The sequence below is a fragment of the Hypanus sabinus genome, chromosome 9, assembly GCF_030144855.1.
Source record: "Hypanus sabinus isolate sHypSab1 chromosome 9, sHypSab1.hap1, whole genome shotgun sequence".
Taxonomy (NCBI): domain Eukaryota; kingdom Metazoa; phylum Chordata; class Chondrichthyes; order Myliobatiformes; family Dasyatidae; genus Hypanus; species Hypanus sabinus.
This window is the reverse complement of record NC_082714.1, coordinates 13,315,952-13,335,236: the sequence shown is the minus strand read 5'-3', so window position 1 is coordinate 13,335,236 and position 19,285 is coordinate 13,315,952. Positions and strand designations below refer to the sequence as shown.

Genomic DNA, 19,285 nt, shown 5'->3' with positions numbered 1-19,285 from the left:
AAAAATGCTAAAGAAACAGCAAGAATGCCGCCCAAAGACACAAGAAGGAGCACAACAACTAGCACCACCCTGGAAGCATGGTCCATGCACTGTGTGTAAAGTACCCGACATCCTACCCTATACTTTCCTCCAATCTCCTTAAAATCATTCCCTGGGTGTTACGGAGGCTGGTGTCCAAGATGGAGCCAACAGTTCCACCCTCTGTAAAAGTCTCTGGCTGTCCACTCAATCTATGCCTCTGATCATCTCGTACATCTCTATCAGATCACCTGTTATCCTGCTTCACTCTAAAAGGAAAAGCCCAACCTTTCTTCATGAAACATACTCTGTGATCCAACTTTCATTATGGCTGCCTGGTCTCTGAAGACTCATTCTTTCCAGCTTGACATGCCTCCTGCCACGGAGAGCACAAACCAACTGATGTCCAAGCTGTAGTAGTTGCCTGGCGCCCATTTTGTGGGCTTTTCTTAATAATTAAATGAATTATTGGGACCTTTGAATATTGTACTTATTTATTCAGCTACCTGTTTAGATAACACAGAGCTAATCTTATCATTATGTAAATAGTGGATACATTGAACAAGGAATTAATTGGCAATGCCAGTGGTCAGAAATACAGTCTGATATCTGATGATCAATAAATACAATTAGCAAATACAAATTTTTTTCTTGTAACTATCCACTTAAATAGTGATACGTCCCTGATTACACCTTTATCTCCAACGTCTACAATCAGGCCATATTGTACAATTTTTTTAATGGTGAACAATAAAACTGAATATTTGTCAATTTGTCAATTTTAACCAGCAATTAGTTAAGCACCCCTTCCCCCCCCCCCCCCCCACACACACACACAAACAAACATTCTAACTGATTACGAGATCCTAACTTCGGAGTATTCCTAACTGGTTACATCACAGCCTGGTATGGAGATACCGTTGCCCAGGAATGGAAAATAGTGAATGGAGCCCAGTCCAACACAGGTCAAGACCTCCACACCACTGAGCATATTTACCTGGAGCGCTGCACAAGAGAAAGCAGCATCCATTATTAACAACCCTCATTATCCAGGCCATGCTGTCTTCTTGCTACTACCATCGGGCAGAAGAAAGCACGGCAATGCCTCTACTTTCTCAGGAGCTTGCGAAGATTTGGCATGATACCTACAACTTAGACAAACTTTTATAGGTGTGTGCTGGAGAATTATTTTGGCTGGCTGCGTCACAACCTGGTATGGAAGTATCAATGCCCTTGAACAAAAAATATTACAATAAGTAATGGATCTGGCCCACCCCATAATGAGTAAAGCCCTCCCCACTTTTGAGCACCTCTACATGAAGTGTTGTCACAGGAAAGCAACATCCATCATTAGGGACCCCCACCACCCAGGTCATGCTCTCTTCTGGCTGCTGCCATCAGGAAGGAGGTATGGAAGCCTTAGGTCCCACGCCACCAGGAACAGGAACAGTTATTACCCACAGCCTCAAGGCTCCTGAACCAGAATGGATAACTTCACTCACCACAACACTTAAGCTGATTCTAAAACCCACAGACTCACTTTAAAGAACTCTACAACTCATGTTCTTGGTATTAATTCTTTTGTCTTACATAGTACCTTGGTTGCCTATGCATAGGTTTTCATAAATCCTATTGTATTTCTTTTTTATGTAAATGCCTGTAAGAAAATGAATCTCAAGGTTGTTTATGGTAACATAAATACTTTGATAATTTGCTTTGACTATTTCAAAGTTCAAAGTACATAATGTCATCTTTTAGTGCAAAGAGATGCTGGAGTTTAATTTCAATGTCAGTTTCTTTTGGTTATTTGCCGTCTGTAATCAGTAGCTGTCAATTGTACTAAACCTCTGCCAGCACATGTATCTAAGAAGGGGACGTCCTAAACCATAGTCATATGACTCCAGACCACTGTAACTTAGAAAGACTTAAAAAATATAAATCTGAATTTTGAGTATTACCTTTCAACGCTGCAAAATTATGCCCAGCAATAACTTTGGTCTCAAGATAATCATCGTAAATGGGATTATGGCTTTCAGACATTGTCCACATTTAAATCTTTACTGACATTGGAAAGTAGATGGTCTATCGTGTTACTTTGGAATGAAGACACTACAGTACTTTGCATTTTTTAATTTTGTTTGGAATGTCGTGCAACTGCCAAGATCTTTTGTTCTTCCCAAATTACTCTTGAGAAGTTTGCCTACTTTAATTACTACAGTCCATTAATAGAATCATAGAGCACTACAGCACAGAAATAGGCCCTTCATTCCATCTAGTCCGTGCCAAACTATTATTCTACCTAGTCCCATCAACCAGCACCAGAACCATAGCTCTTAATACCCTTCCTGTCCATGCACTTATCCAAACATCTCTTAAATATTGAAATCGTACCTGCACCCATCGCTTCTACTGGCAGCTCATTCCATGCTCTCACCACTTGATGAGTGAAGAAGTTCCCCCTCATGTTCTCTTTAAACATTTCACCTTTCAACCTTGACTCATGGCATCTAGTTCTAGTCTCAAATAACCTCAGTGGAAAAGCCTTCTTTCATTTACTCTATCTATATACCCCTCATAATTCATTTGATTTGCATTTATATATTCCCTCCAACTTATAACTTTCCCAACATTATAAGGGAACAAAATTTATGTAAAACCTAACACCAATTCATAAAAAGAATTTTAGTTTGCTGTGTACTCAGTGACAGTTTTGAACTATTCCAGGTAACTACAGGAGGGTTATATAAATATTTTATATATTAACTACTGGTAATGACTCTTTGACTTGTACACTGAGTGAATGACATTTGAATGAGTTGCAAGATGATGTCATTGAGGTGTGGTTGATATGAGTAGATAATAATTTATTTGGCTCCCAGGCAATGTTCTCTGTGTTTTCATAACAGTGACAATTGGTAATAGGCTCTCCCATCCAGTAACAGCAAGCAGAGATCTGTCTGTACACAAATTTGTACCATAGCCCAATCCATACCCCAACCCCTTCCCCAGGATGGTACGATGGTGTAGCAAGTAGAAATAGCCAGAGACTCAGGTTCAAACCTGACTTCTGGTGCTGATTAAGGGATTGGACACGCTAGAGGTGGGAAAAATGTTCCCGATGTTGGGGGAGTCCAGAACCAGAGGCCACAGTTTAAGAATAAGGGGTAAGCCATTTAGAACAGAGTTGAGGAAAAACTTTTTCACCCAGAGAGTTGTGGATCTATGGAATGCTCTGCCTCAGAAGGCAGTAGAGGCCAATTCTCTGGATGCTTTCAAGAAAGAGTTAGATAGAGCTCTTAAAAATAGCAGAATCAAGGGATATGGGGAGAAGGCAGGAATGGGGTACTGATTGTGGATGATCAGCCATGATCACATTGAATGGCAGTGCTGGCTTGAAGGGCCGAATGGCCTACTCTTGCACCTATTGTCTGTTGTCTTTTGTCTCTGTGGAGTTCGCACATTCTCCTTGTGTCTGCCTGGATTTCCCCTGAGGTGTCTTTTTTTCCCACATCTCAAAGACATGAAGGTTGGAGGGATAATTGGCCTCTGTAAATTGCTGCTAGTGTACAGATGAGTGGTAGGATCTGGGTGGAAAATGTGTAAGCATGAGATGTGGGATTAAGGTAGAATAGGTGTAAATACACGATTAATGGTCAGTGTGGATCTGGTGGGCTGGATAGCCTGCTTCTTCTTTCCTTCTCTCTCTGATTCTGGTTCCTTAATACAATAATGTCCTCTTAATCTTACACCTAAAAATTACTGGAGGAACTCAGCAAGTTCATCAGGTCTTGAACTGAAATGTCGACTGTTTATTTCATTCCATAGGTACTGCCTGACCTGCTGAGTTCCTCCAGTATTTTGTGCATTCCAGCATTCTCGGAATCTATTGTGTTTAGGATCTTGGACCTTATTGTCTACCTGTACTTCATTTTTCTCTGTAGTAGTTACATTTTATTCTGCATTGTTATTCTTCTACTTTGTTCTAACTCATTGCACTGTGTAATGACTTGATAAACTGTATATGAACTGTATTCAAGATAAGCTTTTCACTGTACCTTGGTACATGTGACAATAATAAACCAATTCCCCCCATCCAACTGTTGCAGGAAGTTCTATGGCCAAGGAAAATCTCTCCCAGCTCCACACAGTTTCAAACAGGGAGAAGAATGTGGTTCTTGCCTTCTGAAAGGGCTGGAAAGTTATCAAGGGCAACTGGGAACATTCTGCCTGGATTACAGGCACCCACTGCTTGTAACATGAAGCAGTCTTTGGGCTTAGCTCACAGCAGAAGCTCTCAGGAATGGTGGGGAGGGGGTGGTAAGGCACTTAAAAATAGTCTTCTAACCTATAACTCGAGAATGTCACTTACATAGAACAGAACATTACAGCACAGGATAGCGCCTTCAGTTCACAATATTGTACTGAACTTTCAACCTACTCCAAGATTTATCTAATCCATTCCAGTCCATGATGTTGTGCCAACCTTTTAAACTACTTAGATCTAACACTTCCCTCCTACTTAGCCCTCCATTTTACTATTATTCATACATCTATTTAATATGCCCCCAATGTACGAGCAGTGATTGATATGTTCGTGGCCTAAGGTAGAAGGAGTCAATTTTGGAAAACCTAGTACATTTTTTTTTTCAACATAGTCCCTTCCTACATGTACACACTTAGTCCAGCGGTCATGGAGCATACGGATCTTATACCTCCAGAAAGTGCCCACAGCAGGGGTGATTGATACATTTGTGGCCTAAGGTAGAAGGAGATGAGTTATACAGCTCTTGTTATATGCTCATGCAGGTCAACTCTTTGAGTGATTATGCAGAGAGTTTGAAGTTACTAACTCATCTTCTACCTGATGAGTTATTGACTTCAAACTTTATGCATAATCACTCAAAGAGTTGAACTGCATGTGCATGTAACGAGAACTGTATAACTCATCTCCTTCTACCTTATCAATCACCCCTGCTGTGGACTCTTTCTGGAGGTCCAAGATCCGTACGCTCCACGACCACTGGACTAAGTGTGTACATGTAGGAGGAGACAATGTTGAAAAATAAATGTGCTAGGTTTTCTAAAATTGACTCCTACCTTAGGCCACAAACTTATCAATCACCCCTCATATTTGCCTCTACCACCATCCCTAGTAGGGCATTTCTTATACCACCACTCTTTGTAAAAAAAAAACCTTGCTTCAGACAACACCTACAATCACCTTCAAATTATGCCTCCTCATATTAGCCATTTCCATCCTGAGAAAAAGTCTCTAGCCATCTACTTAATCTATTCCTCTTACCATCTTGTACGCCTCTTATCAAGTCCCCTCTCATCCTCCCTCACTCCAAAGAGAAAAAGTCCTAGATCACTCAACCTACTCTCATAAGGCATGCTCTCCAATCGAGGCATTATCCTGGTAAATCTCCTCTGCACCATTTCAATAGGTAAGATGGATTGGGAAAGTTTAGAGAGGGGTCACAATCACATCAACCGTCATCTTGCAGAAAGCACAAGCAAGTTCAAGGGAGTCAACCCAAAATGGCTGTAGTTTCTTTCCTACCACAGAGGCTGCTCACCTTGCTGAGTTTCTCCAGCCGATTGTTGCTCCTCAGTACTGAGCTCGGCTGGCATGGTTCAGCATATCCTGACCCAGTCTGGACCAAAGTGTTCTAGATTTATAGATACAGCACGGTAACAGGCCCAATGAGCCCGTGCCGACCAATTGATCCACAAACCCATATGTCTTTGGAATGTGGGAGAACGCTGGAGCACCCAGAGGAAATCCACATGACCATGGGGAGAATGTACAAATGGCTTATAGACAGTGGTGTATTTTGACCCAGGTTGCTGGCATTGCAATAATGTTATGCCAACCGCTATACTACCATGCCACTCTGCGAGAACATACAGCCACAGCTATATAACTGGAACCGGTGAACTCAGAGCAGGTACACAAGATGAATATAATCAGAATCAAAATCAACTTAATATCACTGGCATATGTTGTGAAATTTGTTAACTTTATGGCAGTGGTACAATGATAAATACATGATAAATAAATATATAGAAAAATAAAACAAACAAGAGAAAATCTGCAGATGCTGGAAATCCAAGCAACACAGACAAAATGCTGGAGGAACTCAGCAGGCCAGGAGGCATCAATGAAAATGTACTTTTTCCCATAGATACTGTCTGGCCTGCTGAGTTCCTCCAGCATTTTGTGTGTGTGGCATAGAGAAAAAGCATCAGAGTTAAAATAAATAGTGCAAAAAAAGTAGTGAGGCAGTTCTTATGGGCTCAATGCCCATTTAGAAATCTGATGGCAGAGGGGAAGAAGCTGTTCCTGAATTGCTGACTGTATGTCTTCAGGCTTCTGTACCTCCTTCCCGATGGTAACAGTGTGAAGAGAGCATGTCCTGGATGGTGGGAATCCTTAATGATGGACACTTCCTTCATAAGACACTGCTCCTTGAAGATGTCGTGGATACTGCGGAGGCTGGTACCAATGATGGAGTTGACTAAATTTACAAGTTTCTGCAACTTACTTCGATCTTGCGCAGTAGCCCCTCCCCCGGCCATACTGGTGGTGATGCAGCAGCCAGTTAGAATGCTCTCCACAGTACATTTGTAGACGTTTATGAGTGTTTTAATTGACAAGCCAAACCTCCTCAAACTCTGAATGAACTGGCTTGCCTTCTTTGTAGCTGCATCAATATGTTAAGAGCAGATTAGATCCTCAGAGATATTGACACCTAGAAACTTGAGATTGCTCACTGTTTCCACTTCTGATCCCTCTATGAGAATGGGTTTGTGTTCCCTCATCTTACCCTTCCTGAAGTCAACAATCAACTCCTAGTTCTTGTTGACATTGAGTGCAAGGTTATTGCTGTGACATCACTCAACTAACTGGAATATCTTGCCTCTATTTGCTCTTTTGCCACTATCTGGAATTTCTGCCGTCAGTGGTTGTATCATCAGCAAACTTATCGATGACATCTGAGCTACACCTTGTTACACAGTCATGGGTGTAGAAAGAGTGGAGCAGTGGGCTAAGCACACAATCCTGAGGTGCCCCAGTGGTTATTGTCAGCGAAGTGGAGATGTCATTTCCAATTTGCACAGATTATGGTCTTCCAGTTAGGAAGTTGAGGATTCAGTTGCAGAGGCAGGTAGAGAGGCCTGGAGTCCATAGCTTTTCAATCAGTACTGTAGGAATGATGGTGTTAATTGCTGGGCTACAGTCAATAAACAGCATCCTGACATACTGTAGATACTTGTGTTGTCCAAGTGATCCAAGGCTGTGTGGAGAGCCATGGAGACCGCATCCGCAGTAGACCTATTGTGGCGATAGGCAAATTGCAATGGGTCCAAGTCCTCCCTGAGACAGATGCTGATTCTAGCCATGACCGACCTCTCAAAGCATCTTATCACCATTGACGTGAGCCCTACTGGACAATAGTCAATGAGGCAGCTCACACTGCTCTTCTTGGGCATGGGTATAATTGTTGCCTTTTTGAAACACAATTAAAAGCATCCAATTCATAGAGCATCCTGTTCTAAAGCCCCGTTTCTCTAGGAAAATGAATTACCGCCCGACACCCAAATTATACATAGTACCTGTATACTTGTACATTGTTCTTGTACATAACTTCCTAATCTCTTTAATAAAAACTAGCCTGTCACGATAACACTCCATTCCCTGTATTGTCTTACCAGTTCCCTTCAAATCACCCTAAATGCACACAGTTTAAATCCTAGCTCTTTGAGATTGCGCTTTTGTGTCATTTGACCCCGAGTAAGACCGCAGCATCTAGGGTGGCATGGTAGCACAGCAGTCAGAGCACTGCTTCATAGCACCAGTGACCCCTGATAGGGCTTCGATGCCCACCGCTGTCTCTAAAGAGTTGGTACGTTCTCCCCATGACCCTCCAGGTGCTCTACTTTCATCCCATTGGAAAAGACGTACGGTCAGGGTTAGGGGTAGTGAGTTGTAGGCATACTGGAGTGCAACAACACTTGCGGGCCGCCTCCACCACAATCCTTGATGCAAACATCGCATTTCACTGTAGGTTTGGGTGTACGTGTGACCAGTCTAGTTTTTAAATAAAGGAAGCTTTGCTAGTAAATTGTGTTGCAGTGTGTTTGGAAGTGGCTGATTGCACAGATCTGGACTCGAAAGATTCTTCCACATGGGTGACGGGAATGATCCCTGACTTTTGAAGGTTCTGTGGGACTTTGCGGTTCTCTGAGGTTACCCACCACAATGAAGCTGGTTCAAACTGGCAGTTAATCCATTAGTCTTCCTTCCCACACAACTCTGACAGTGAAAAGCAATTGCAAAGGTCAAAACGTTCAATGGAACTGTGGGCCATAAAAACGATTGCAGTCACCTCCCAATGAAAGTTGAAACAGTGTCCGTTTCTGCGTAAAGTTTATGAAGTGATAACAATACCTTTATTATAAGGAGCCATTTCATGTGGCCTGTATTGCATAAGACAACTACTTGGATTGCGTTACCTGGGAATAGGGCACGGCTGATCATCCCGGGCATGACTATGAATATCATCGGCAGCATCTTGAGATAACTTGCCAGGATGGAGCCGCCCTTTGCATGGCTCAGGTTCTTTGCCGATAGTGACCGTTGAACAATCACCTAAGAAATATGAATCGATTTTCCATCAATTTATTTCCAGCTCAGGACGAAGAAAGAAGGACATATTTAGTCCCTCAAGCCGTGAATTAAATCAGGATTGACCTGTGGTACTTCACAGTATGCCTGACCTGAACCTGCATAGGGAAAAAAAATTAGTTCAACTATTTATTAATTAAGGAGTCAAGGAATGAGACAAGGGACTTGAGATTAGCCTGAAGTACAGAAAATTAGCCATGATCTAGCCATGACTGACAACATGCACTGAATTATCTCCATCTGTTCCTAATATTCCTATATCCGATGTGCATCAGCAGTTTGTGTGTGTAATATTTAGAGCTATAACATTTTCAATGCAGAATTATTCCACAATCTATGGACCCAATTTCAAAGGATCTACGGCTCATGATCTCAATATTAATTAATTAATTAATTGATTAATTAATTAATTTGACATTTACCTATCTATTTAGGTAGTTCTTTATTAATTATGTGGTCTTTGTAATTGCACAATTTGTCTTCCTAAGCACATTGGTCGTTTGATTTTATTGTGCTTCTTTGTATCTACTATGAATGCTCGCAAAGACATAAATCTCAGTAGTATGAGATGACGTATATATACTTTGATAATAATTTTACTACTTGGAACTTTGATTTATGGATGCAGAAAATGCATCGTGGAATAGGATGTAAAATAGTTTTATTTAGTAAGTGGTTACTTTCTGAACGGGGAGATATGCCACGCTTTGGTCAACATTGGAGCATGGTTACTCCATATAATTTGATTTTGTTTCTAGATTAAGATTGAAGTTCTATTCTACAGGAGCATGACGGGGTAAATGTCGAGATGTTTCCACCAGTGGGAGAATCTCAAGCAAGAGGGCATGGTTGCAAGATTGGGGGATGGTCATTTAGAAAAGAGTTGTGCAGGTACTTCTCACAGATGATGGTGAATCTGTGGAGTTCTCAGAGGGTTTGGGAAGCCACTGAGGATGTGGAAAGAGGAAGCAGAGAAATTCCAGAAAACCAGGGAACTGAGGGCTGTTGGGAATTGGCACAGACGAGGAGGTGACCCATACTCCCCGGGCCGTGATCATAATGAATGGAAGGGCACACAGGTGGCCTAATTCTGGCTAATCCCAATGCAGCAGTATGTATCATAAAACATGAAGCTCCAGAACTTTATCTCTAACAAATGCTTCTTCTCTGTTACAGAGGAACAGGTACCCGGCGTTCACAAAGACATCAACCAATCTGGTGAGGACAGCAGCAAACAACCAGAGCTTTCGGCCACCTCTGGAGAGCATTTCAAGGAGCCCCGACCTGAGCAAAAACAGAAGGGAGGCAGCCAACCCTTTGGTCTCACGGTTGTTGCATAATAGTTACCAAAAATCCTTGGTGCGTTCTTCTGTGCCCGAACACCACGAACAAAAGCTGTATGACAGCAAAGACGCAACAGTGGGGTTGAAAGCGACCAATTCATACACGAAGCTTGCCCCCCAGCGAGAGGTTTCTTCCAAGGTGGATATGTCTGCAGGAGGTACAACCACACCTCTGGGGCTCTCGATCTCCAAGCTATCAACGTTGAGGAACTTGAAGCTGAAGTTGCCAGCCAACAGGATAGTAATCAGTCCGGAGCCTTCCAGAAAGCCCCTGACCAAATGACCACCTGGAGCCAAGGTGTGGGATCTGGTACAAGCCCCCTTAAGTTAAAATAAAGCTGCTTCCAGTATTGTACATAAAAGGCAAATGAATGTGAGGTGGAGCATGTTTACATTTACCTGATCTGTGCACCAGTACCATGTTGCTAGGATGGTCAGACCAAAGGTCATGCCGGTCCATGGAAGGTCCCCTGAGATGGGATCCCTGAAGAGGTGCATGGCATCAGCCCTGGGGAGGTGGCATGTCGTATTAGCGATAATCTTTCTTGGAACTGCCTTTAGGTATACACTTTCCAGGTTGTGGTACCCTCCGATCTTGTTAAAAGCTACAGGAGTAATGTAAATAAAGTTTTTTTAAGATAACTTATAACGCCACAGTACATATGCTAGGATTATTATTTTAACAATATTGGTTAGTGAGCCTGTGGAATTGTTTCAGGGGTATGAAAAGCGACTTGTCTTGTATCTGCCGGTGCTTATGTGCAATAAATGTTTTTGAAAATGGCATCCGAGTCAACTGAATGTACGCTCCTTCTCCAGTTCCTCTCTTATTTATTGTTTAAACCATATAAATTTGTTTCATTAAGCTTCATATTTTATCCTTGTCACTCGAGAGCAAAAAGCCCGACAGAGAGGACGTGAAGAGAATGTTTCCATCTGTAGGAGAGTACAAGATTTGACGGCACAGCCTCAGATTACGACTGCAAAGCCTTACGTCATAGGAGCAGAAATAGGCCATTCAGCCCATTGAGTCTACTCCACATGGCTGCTTTATTATCCTGTCTAAAGGGACATCCTTTTGAAGCTGAGATGAGGAGGAATTTCTTCAGCCAGAGGCTAATGAACGTGTGGTTCATTGCCACAGAGAGCCGTGGAGCCCAATAGTTGGGCGGGTTTAAGACAGATTGATAAAGGTTAGTTTTATTTGTCACATGTGCATTGAAACATACAGTGAAGTGTGTTAATGCGCCGGGGGGTGACCCACAAATTCCACCGTGCTTCCAGTACCTAGGTTCGTGATTGGTAAGGGAATTGAGAGTTACGGGGAGAAAACATGAGGAAATCTGCAGATGCTGGAAATTCAAACAACACACACAAAATGCTGGTGGAACACAGCAGGCCAGGCAGCATCTATAGGGAGACCCTTCGTCGACAGTGCTTCTCCTTATAGATGCTGCCTGGCCTGCTGTGTCCCACCAGCATTTTGTGTGTGTTGTTACGGGGAGAAAGGAAGGTTTAAAAAAAATCTAACATGATTGAATGTCTACTTCTTTTGTAGCCTTTCGGTTAGTCCTGACGAAGGGTCTCGGCCTGAAACGTCAACAGTGCTTCTCCCTATAGGTGCTGCCTGACCTGCTGTATTCTACCAGCATTTTGTGTGTGTTGTTTGAATTTCCAGCATCTGCAGATTGTTTGTTCTTCTATATCTTATAGGTTATGGCTTTACCGTATTGTTTCATAAATGATTGAGTGTGCCATTAAGCTGAGGAGAGTGCAGAGGAGATTTGAGAGAATGTTGCTAGGACTCAGACTGAGTTACAGAGAGAGGTTGAGCTGATGGTTTCTATATTTCATTGGACTTTTGCAGAATGAGGGATGTTGACAGGATGAATGCACCCAGGGTGGGGAAGTCAAGAACTAGAAGGCATAGCTTTAACATGAGAGGGGAAAGGTTTAATAGGAATCTGGGGGGCAACACTTTCCATGCAGAGGGTGGTCAGTATATCTAATGAGCTGCCAATGGAAGTGGTTGAGGCAGGTACGATGTCAGCATTTAAAAGATACTTTGACGGATACATGGAGAGAAAAATATGGGCCAATTATGGGCAAGTCGGGCTAGTTTAGATGGGAATCTTGGCGTGGATCACATGGTCCAAGGAGCCTGTTTCCATGCTGTATGACTCTTATCAACTTCATAAGGAAAAGGAAGAGTGTCCCCACTCTGTCCTTTTACAGCTTCTCACCTGCCTATCACTTCCCCTAGTTCCCCTCCTTCCCTTTCTCCTTCGGTCCACACTCCTCTCCTGTCAGTTCCCTTCTTCTCCAGCCCTCTACCTTTCCATACCCACCTGGCTTCACCTATCACCTTCCAGCTAGTCTGCTTTCCCATCCTCCACCTTGTTATTCTGATGTCTTCCCTTTTCCTTTTCAGTCCTGAATAAGTGTCTCCACCTGAAATATTGACTGCCTATCCATTTCTATGGATGCTGCCGGATCTGCTAAGATCTTCTAGAATTCTGTGTATGTTGCAAAGGAAGAGTTTACTTAATTCATTCCTGGTTAATACGATCCTCAGCTTCTCCACCTACCCACCACAACACCAAGTCCTGTGGCACGCACAAAAACATGACAAACTAGAGTTGCCTCGGAGCCCACATTCCTCTGGGGACCAGGTTCCAGGTTGCCTTAGCATAAATGAACCGAGGTATATTCCAATTTCACTCCAACATAAATCACAGAATCACAGACATTTTTGACACAGAAATCAGCCCGTTTGGACATTGTAACCAAAAGCAGACTCTTAGGGCCTATCTCACTTGCTGGGTCTTGATCCCATTCTTGTGGGATCACAAGGGTGTGTTTTAAAGTGGATGTCCATAAATACAGTACTGTGCTAAAGCCTCAGGTACATACTGTGTATTTAGCTAGTATGCCTTAGATATTTGCATATTGCACTGTACAGCTGCCAGAAAAAAAAGCAAATTTTATGACGTGTGAGTGGTGATAAACCTGATTCTGATATGCGTCTCTGTTGTGGCTTGAGAGTGGGAAGGGGGCAGGGAGAGGGGAATCATGGTTGGGAAAAGGGGAAGGGAGAGGAGAGGGAGTGGGAAGCACCAGAGAGACATTCTGTAATGATCAATAAACCAATTGTTTGGAATCAAATGACCTTGCCTGGTGTCTCGGGGCTGGGTGTGTCTGCACCTGTGCCACCCCCTGCCCCTGGCACTCATTCTGACCCACACACCTGCGACGCTCCACCCTCACTATCCTTTGCTCTTACCAGACTTACAAACTCATTCTCCACTCCATATTGACAAATACAGGACTGTACAAAAGTCTTAGGCACCCTAGCTATATATATATATGTGCTTAAGACTTTCACGGAGTACTGTATTGTGAAGGCTTCTGCCTTCACCACCAGAGTTCCAGATCCCCATGCCCATGGTATGAAAATTAAAATCCCCTTTAATCTTCCCACCATCTTAATTTTTTTCCAGTTAAATTACTGAAATCTAAATGGTTACTCTCCATTTGTGGATTCTCCTGAGGAGATGGTTTCCTTGCAGCCTCCTTACCAAACATTATAAAATCAAAGTTAAATTGGTCCACATTAAATTGAAGTGGAGAAATTGCCATATTTTTGTATGGCAAGAACGTTCTCATCAGCTTACAGGAAAATGCTTCTAAGTTGATGAAAATCCACTATCCCATTTGTTGCAACTCTGGCACCTGCTGTCCCATTTCTTTTCCCTTAGTGCATCTCCCCCTCTTAACTTCAGTGGAGCCCCGTTTCCCAGACTCACTGCGGATGTCATTTTTCACTTGATGTGTATTGGGATCTGGAACTCTCTGTTAAAAGGGCAGTGGAGGCAGAAACACAGTACTGTGTAAAATTCATAGGCACATACAGAATATATTGCCAGTGGTCTAAGGCTTGTGCACGGTACTGTATTGTCAATGTATCTATTTCCTGCATATCTGTAAACTCACTCTTTACTCTCAGTGCTCACTGGAGAGGTTGTTCCTCAACTGTGCAACATCTCAATGTATATGAATTGAATGGTTTGTCATATGAAGAGCGTTTGATGGCTCTGGGCCTGTATTCACGAGAATTCAGAAGAATGAGGAGTGACCTCATTGAAACCTATTGAATGTTGAAAGGCTTTGATAAGAGTGGATGTGGAGATGATGTTTCCTGTAATAGGAGAGTCTAAGACCAGAGGACACAGCCTCAGAACAGAGGGGCATCCTTTTAGAACGGAGAGGAGACGGAATTTGTTTAGCCAGAGTGTAGCGAATCTGTGGAATTGTTTGCGACTTGCAGCTATGGAGGCCAAGTCCTTACGGTAGAAGTTGGTAGATTTGTGATTGGTTATGGTATGGAGGGATACGGTGAGAAGGCAGGAGATTGGGGCTCAGAGAAAAATTGGGTCAGCCATGATGAAATGGTGGATCAGCCATGACAAATGGCCTGATTCTGCTCCTATATTTTATGGTCTTAAAACCTGCTAGTCCTGAGCATGCAGAGTTTTATCAAATTCTATGTCACCCATTACCAAGATAATAAACACAGTAGATTCTTCAGATGTTGGTAATCCAGGGTAATAAAGTAGGTATATAAAATTATGAGGGGTATAGTTAGGGCTAATCCAAGCATGCTTTTTACACCAAGGTTGATTGGGACTATGACCAGAGGTCATGGGTTAAGGGTGAAAGGTGAAAAGTTTAAGGGGAACATGAGGGGAAACTTCACTCAGAGGGTCATGTGAATGTGGAATGAGCTGCCAGCACAAGCTCAATTTCAACTTTTAAGAGAAGTTTGAATAGGTACATGGACAGTAGGGGTTTGGAAGGTTATGGTCCCAGTGCGGATCGATGGGACTAGGTAGGTTAAATTGTTTCAGCATGTGCTTAATAGGCCAAAAGGTCTGTTTCTATGTTGTACTTCTCTATGACTAAATAACACACAAAGTGCTGGAAGAACTCAGCAGGTCAGGGACGATCTATGAAAATAAATCAAAAGTTGGTGTTTTGGGCCAAGACCCTCCATCAGAATCAGAACTTAATTCTCCTGCAGTGACAGCCTGACCTGATGAGTTGCTCCAACATTTTGTGTGTTACAAACTCAAGTAAGTCTGCAGATGCTGGAAATCCAAAGCAACACACTCAAAAATGCTGGAGGAACTCAGCAGGTCAGGCTATCTCTGTGGAAAAGAGTAAATAGTTGATGTTTCAGGCCAAGACCCCTCCAGGACTGAGAGGAAGGGGGAAGATGCCGGGATAAAAAGGTGGGGTATGGGAGGGGCAGAGCCTAACTGGAAGTGACAGGTGAAGCCAAGTGAGTGGGAAAGACCAAGGGCTGGGGAAGAAGGAATCTGACAGGAGAGGAGAGTGGACCACAGGAGAAAGGGGAGGAGGAGGAGACCCAGGGGAAAGTAATCGGCAGGTGAGAAGAAGAGAAATAGTAAAAGAGCGGGTAATAGAGTAGGGTGTAGGAGAGATCAATATTCATACCATCAGGTTGGAGGGTACCCAGGCAGAACATAGGGTGTTGCTCTCCCACCCTGAGGGTAGCCTCACCTCAGCATAAGAGGAAACTGTGGACTGACATGTCAGAATGGGAATGGAGATCAGAATTAAAATATTTGGCCTCCGGGATGTCCCTCTTGAGGCGGATGGTGTGGAGGTGCTTTTACGGTTAGTAAAACTGTCTTCGTTGTGTTATTAATTGAGCCCTAGAATAATTCTATTATGTGCTTGTGGCACCCTCTCTAAGGTCAGTGGTGAAGGTGTGGGTTCATAAAGCATAGTAGAGCACAGCACAGTATGGGCACTATAGCCCACAATGTCGTGCTGACCTATTAAAACTTACTCCCACCATCAATCTCATTCTTCCCTCCTACGCAGCCCATGCCCCTCCATTTTTCTTGCTGGCCCTTTTGACCAGCTCATTCTCGATTAGCTTATTTGTCAGGCACAGTGGGAGTGTAGCTATTTTTACAGGTTGTTCACAGGCCGGCTGGTGGCTCACTTCAGTGAGATGGGCCTTGCTGAGTTGTTGCAGAACTGGCAGCAGTGAATCTGGGACCAGCAACATCAGATTAAACTCAACCTGCAGACACTTAAAATAAATACTACTCTGTCAGTGAGTAAAACCTGTCCTTCCCAGCCACGTCTCTGAAAGTTAATCATTCTTTTCACATGCCAGGGGAATTTGGGATGGCAGGAATATTTCAGTCCAGCTTCACCTATCCATCCAATTTAATATCCTGTTTAAAACATTATATTTTTCCGAGTAAATTCCAATAGCATTAATCCATTCAAACCCTATTTCCCCAAGTTCCTTCTTTTACAAAAATTTATGGAACAGTACAGCACAGGAGCAGGCCCTTCAGCCCATAACGTGTGTGCTGACCAAATTAAACTGAAGCAATCTGCCTGCACATGGTCTGTATCCATCCCTTCCCTACAGAGGACATAGTGCATAACAGTTCAACGCTGAGAAAGTGGAAGTGAGGAGGTTAGAATGTCAGCACAATATTGTGGGCTGAAGGGCCTGTATTGTTTTGTTTTAAAACTTAGAAAATTACAGCACCGTACAGGCCCTTTGGCTCGTGATGTTATGTTGACCCTATAACCTCTTTTAAAAACCAATCTAACCCTTTCCCTCCTACATAACCACCTATTTTCATGTGCTTACCTAAGAGTTCCTTAACTGCCCCAAATGTATCTGCCTCTACCACCATCCCTGACAGGGCATTCACCATGCTCAGTGTAAAAAACCTACCCCTAATATCCCTCCTATACTTTCCTCCAATCACCTTAACATTGTGGTCCCTCATATTAGCCATTTCTACCCTGGCAAAAAGTCTCTGGCTGTCCACTCAATCTATGTCTCTTTGTCATCTTGTACACCTCTATCAGGTCACCTCTCAAACTCCTTTCCACAGATAGAAGCCCTGGCTCACTCAATTTATCCTCATTAGTCAAACTCTCTAATCTTGGTCATTGCATCCTATCATGACACTATCTAGAGGTCTTTTAAACTATTATGTCTGCATCCCAGCAGTACATTCAAAGGGCCCACCACTCTCTGTGTAAAGGAAGACTTCCCCTGCACATTGCCTTCAGCATTTCCCCCTCAGCTACGCCCTCAGTATTTGATATTTTACATCGAGTAGGACACTGACTACCCATTTATATCTCATAATTTTATAGAAATCTTATCAGGTCACACCTCAGCCTTCAACACTCCAGAGAAAACAATCAAAGCTTGTCCAACCTCTCCTTTTAGTAGCACTCCGTAACCCAGGCAACATCCTGGTGAACCTCTTCGTACCTTCTTCAAAGCTCCCATATTCTTCCTGTAATGTGCTGATCAGAACTGGACACAATTATGACTTAATTTAATGTTTTTAATTATTAATGCACTTTTAGTCAACACTAAAGATATTCTCAATAATATGACATCTATAGACTTCTTTCAAAGAGCATCTTAAAGATTTGCAATTCCCTAAACAGAGAAATTCCTCTTCATCTCAGTCCAAAATGCCTGAGTTTTTATGCTAAATCTGTGACCTCCTCACTTCACTGTCCAATTACACAAGCCAGAAAAAGCAATCTCTTCTGGTCATCGAGCACCATAAAAAGGGGCCTTAGGCCTATCAGGTCTGTGCCAAACTGTTATTCCACCTAGTTCCATTGACCCACACTTGGGACCATACAGATCTCCACATCCTCAAATCCACACACTTATCCAAATTTCTCTTAAATGTTGAAATCGAACCCACATCCGTTACTTCTTCTGGCAGCTCGTTCCACACTCACCACCCTCTGTGTGAATAAGTTCCCCAGAACCAGTTCACCTTTCACTCTTAACCTACGAACTCTAGTTCTAGTCTCACCCAAGCTTGCTTCTATTAAAGCAATCTATACCCCTCATCTTTTTGCCAACCTCCATCAAATCTCCCTTCATTCTCCTCTGCTCCTGAGAATAAAGTCCACCCAACTCAACTTTTCCCCCTAACTCAAGTCTTGTAAGCTCCCTATCTATAAAATGCATTAGACTGTCCCGAAACAAATGAGGAAAGACCACCTCATTAGTGAATTGAGAGTAAATCTGCTCCCTCACAGTCATGCCAGTAAACTAGTGGTCAAAAGTTACCTGTAATGGTCAGTATCACCGTTCCGATAATCATGACGAGTGCCTGAAGAGTATCAGTGTAAATAACAGCAGCCAGGCCACCTGAAACCAGATCAAAACAGAATGAAACTAAGTTATTATCCTTGCTCGTCAACACCGCAGAATAGATTGAACACCTAATAAGATCTCATGCTGGTGTAACAAAGTCAAAAGTGCTGGAAGAATCCATCCAGTCAAGCAGCATCTGTGGAAGGAGAAATCGGTTAATATCTCAGGCCTGGGACTCTTCCTCAGAAATGGGGAAGAATGGAGGGGTTACAGTTTTCAAAGTAGATTGAATGTAAGAAGATTAAAGAAATCTTTTAAGACAGAGTACTGTACAAACCTCTTAAGCACATATATGATATATAGCTAAGACGTTTTACACAGTTCTGTATTTGTCAACACGGAGCAAAGCTGATGGGAGCAAAGGATGTTTGGAAAGTCGAGGGTGGAGTGATGTGACAAGGATGTGGGAGAGAAGAAATGCTGACACACCCTGAGACACCGGGCAAGCTTATTTGAATCCAAACAAGTGGTTTATTGTTCATTACAGGATGTCTCTCTGGTGCTTCCTGCATCCTCCCCTCTCCCTTCCCCTTTTCCTAACCATGATTCCCCTCTTCCTGCCCCCTTCCCACTCTCAGTCCACAATAGAGACCCATACCAGAATCAGTTTTATCATCACTCATATATGTAATGAAATTTGTTTATTTTTATTGCAGCAGCAGTACAGTTCAATACATAAAATTACTACAGTACTGTGCAAAAGTGTTAGGCACAAACAAGAGAAAATCTGCAGATGCTGGAAATCCAAAGCAACACACACAAAATGCTGTAGGAACTCAGCAGGCCCGGCAGCATCTATGGAAAAGAGCAAACAGTCAACGTTTTGGGCCGAGACCTCAAAAACATTGCTTGTTCATGCTTTTCCATAGATGCTGCTTGGCCTGCTGAGTTCCTCCAGCATTTTATATGTGTTACATTAAAAGTCTTAGGTAACCTAGCTTTTTATATATATATATATATATATATATATATATATAT

The 19,285-nt window shown here is 42.8% G+C and overlaps 2 protein-coding genes across 4 annotated transcripts in view; one reads left to right on the top strand and one right to left on the bottom strand.

Moving 5' to 3' along the window:
• Positions 1-10,446, top strand: part of LOC132399102 (protein FAM83G-like) — a 57,508-nt gene extending 47,062 nt beyond the window's left edge. The window contains exon 5 of the mRNA XM_059979066.1: positions 9,887-10,446. Coding sequence (XP_059835049.1) covers positions 9,887-10,336 — 450 coding nt within the window. The 3' untranslated portion in view covers positions 10,337-10,446. The remainder of the gene's footprint in view (positions 1-9,886) is intronic.
• The window catches only part of slc5a10 (solute carrier family 5 member 10), a 197,587-nt gene that overhangs the window by 88,930 nt on the left and 89,372 nt on the right, over positions 1-19,285 (bottom strand). For all 3 annotated transcript variants that reach the window (XM_059979069.1, XM_059979067.1, XM_059979068.1), the window contains exons 7-9: positions 18,221-18,301; positions 10,453-10,658; positions 8,539-8,674 (exon numbers count right to left, since the gene is read on the bottom strand). In XM_059979069.1, the coding sequence (XP_059835052.1) occupies positions 8,539-8,674; positions 10,453-10,658; positions 18,221-18,301 (423 nt within the window). The remainder of the gene's footprint in view (positions 1-8,538; positions 8,675-10,452; positions 10,659-18,220; positions 18,302-19,285) is intronic.